The 1,745-nt window shown below is 41.3% G+C and overlaps 2 protein-coding genes across 2 annotated transcripts; both read right to left on the bottom strand.

The window, feature by feature from the left end:
• On the bottom strand, nt 1-728 carry LOC118745555 (the record flags this gene model as incomplete). The annotated part of the gene is given in 1 exon segment (XM_036479026.1): nt 1-728. A coding segment is annotated over 1 exon segment (529 nt), but the record flags the coding sequence as incomplete, so codon positions are not given.
• A 34-nt stretch (nt 729-762) lies between these two features.
• Nucleotides 763-1,524, bottom strand: LOC118745835. The gene has a single exon (XM_036479505.1). The coding sequence runs from the start codon at nt 1,522-1,524 to the stop codon at nt 763-765; it is 762 nt and encodes a 253-aa protein (XP_036335398.1).
• Between the last annotated feature and the right edge of the window lie 221 nt (nt 1,525-1,745).

Raw genomic sequence — 1,745 nt, 5'->3', positions numbered from 1 at the left:
TTTTTTGTGGTTTGTAGAAGAGCGGATCAGCCAGTATAATGCCTTCTGGAAGATTCCAGTTGGTAGTGTCCAAACAATGTTCTGGCTGCTGAAGCGAAATTCGGTTTGTGACGGCAAGATCTGAAGTGAATTCATAGCTAGACACTCGAGATTTAATAACTGTTTTGACTGAAAACCGCAAGTTGGTACGAACATCTGCAATACCAGAAATTTCTTGATTATTTCGCTGAAATCCAAGTTGAAGTCGTTTAGCCAGCTCTTCAGTAATGAAGTTAATTTCAGAGCACGAGTCTAGAAGAGCCCGCGCTGTTTGAAAACTGCCATACTTGTCTTTGATTAAGACAAGAGCTGTAGGAATAAGTGCACGCCGAGTACTTTGTGATACTAACGATAGAACAGGTGGTTGCGACGCAATTGTTTCACTCATATGAGCTCCATTGTTATCTGCCGAGATATGACGATGCAACGCGGTATGGTGTGAATTTTGGCATACACGGCATTTTGATTTGGAAGGACATTTTGAAATCATGTGTCCCTTAAACAATTCGATGGTGATTTGCTTTGTGCAGTCACGAATGCGCTTGATGCTTGCTTATGATGTGCGCCTTTGCTCCTTTCATATTGCGGTTTCATGTTGCTTTCGAGAATTTGGCAATGCCGACTTAAAGTGTCGTAACAAAATTCCCAAGTTGGTAATTTTTCGAAGCTTTGCTTCCTGTCATAAGTTAGTTTTGACTCTCCATCTATCTTTGATAAAACTAATTAAATAATGATCGCGTTCATAACGTCTGCCTCGGAGCCCAAAGACAACAACGAACCTCGGAGAGCAGAAACTGTGTCTAGAATTGTGCGGAGACTTGATGGATCCGGCTTTGGCATGGTTTGAATGTTGAACAAGCTAGTTATGTGTTCTAAAAATATTAATACCCGTTTGTCGTAGCGCTGCTCAAGTTGTTTGAGTGCCTTTGTGTAGTTTTCCTCTGACACTTGGAACGGTGCGACGACGTTCAATGCGTTGCCTGACAAAGAACTCAATAAATAGTTAAATTTGTCGATGACTGGTATAGATTTATCCTCATGAACCAGGTTTCGAAACGATGTAATGAAGCGATTATATTCACCGTATTTGCCATCAAACTTAGGCAGCTTTAATGACGGTAGACGACTTTGGTGCAAGATATTGGAGCAATTTGTCACATTAACTACACCGGAGTCATCAGGCTTATCTTTTCTGCCCTTGCCTATACGCCTTGATATCATTGCCTTTGCAGCGACGAATAAGTCTTCAATTTCGGCTCGATGCTCGTCATCTGGATCGATTTTTTCAATCTTCGTTTGCAATTGGCAAATTTGTTGAAAATATGCCTCCAAAATTTCCGCTCGACATTCAACGACTGCAAGATCACCCTGCTTATCTTGTTCGATTTTGGCGGCGATGCTTTTTAAATTTCTTTCCATTGTGGCGCGTTGTTGGCGTAACCCGGATAACTGCTCCTCCTGACTTTCTGCTTTTGCCTTGCTCATTATTAAATGTAGCTAGCGGTGACTCGAAATGATGCTATATTGAGTGCCGTAATTATAGTTTGAACACCATAGTTCAACGTGTAACGAAAAAAATGCACTACAACGATTTAAAGAATTCAGGACTTAGCCATTTGCCAGGTATAAGTCCTGTCACGGTCGCCACTGTTTGAACTCAAATTAATGAGCCTCGTAGAAGAAAAAACTCGACTGCTAATTTTCAC

This window comes from Rhagoletis pomonella, unplaced genomic scaffold (genome assembly GCF_013731165.1).
Source record: "Rhagoletis pomonella isolate Grant_MI unplaced genomic scaffold, Rhpom_1.0 Rhpom_scaffold_00009, whole genome shotgun sequence".
In the NCBI taxonomy this organism is placed as follows: Eukaryota; Metazoa; Arthropoda; class Insecta; order Diptera; family Tephritidae; genus Rhagoletis; species Rhagoletis pomonella.
This window is presented reverse-complemented; position numbering and strand designations above follow the sequence as displayed.

Coding starts and splice junctions, on each gene's coding strand:
- LOC118745835 (XM_036479505.1), bottom strand. CDS start 1,524: ATGAGCAAGGCAAAAGCAGAAAGTCAGGAGGAGCAGTTATCCGGGTTA.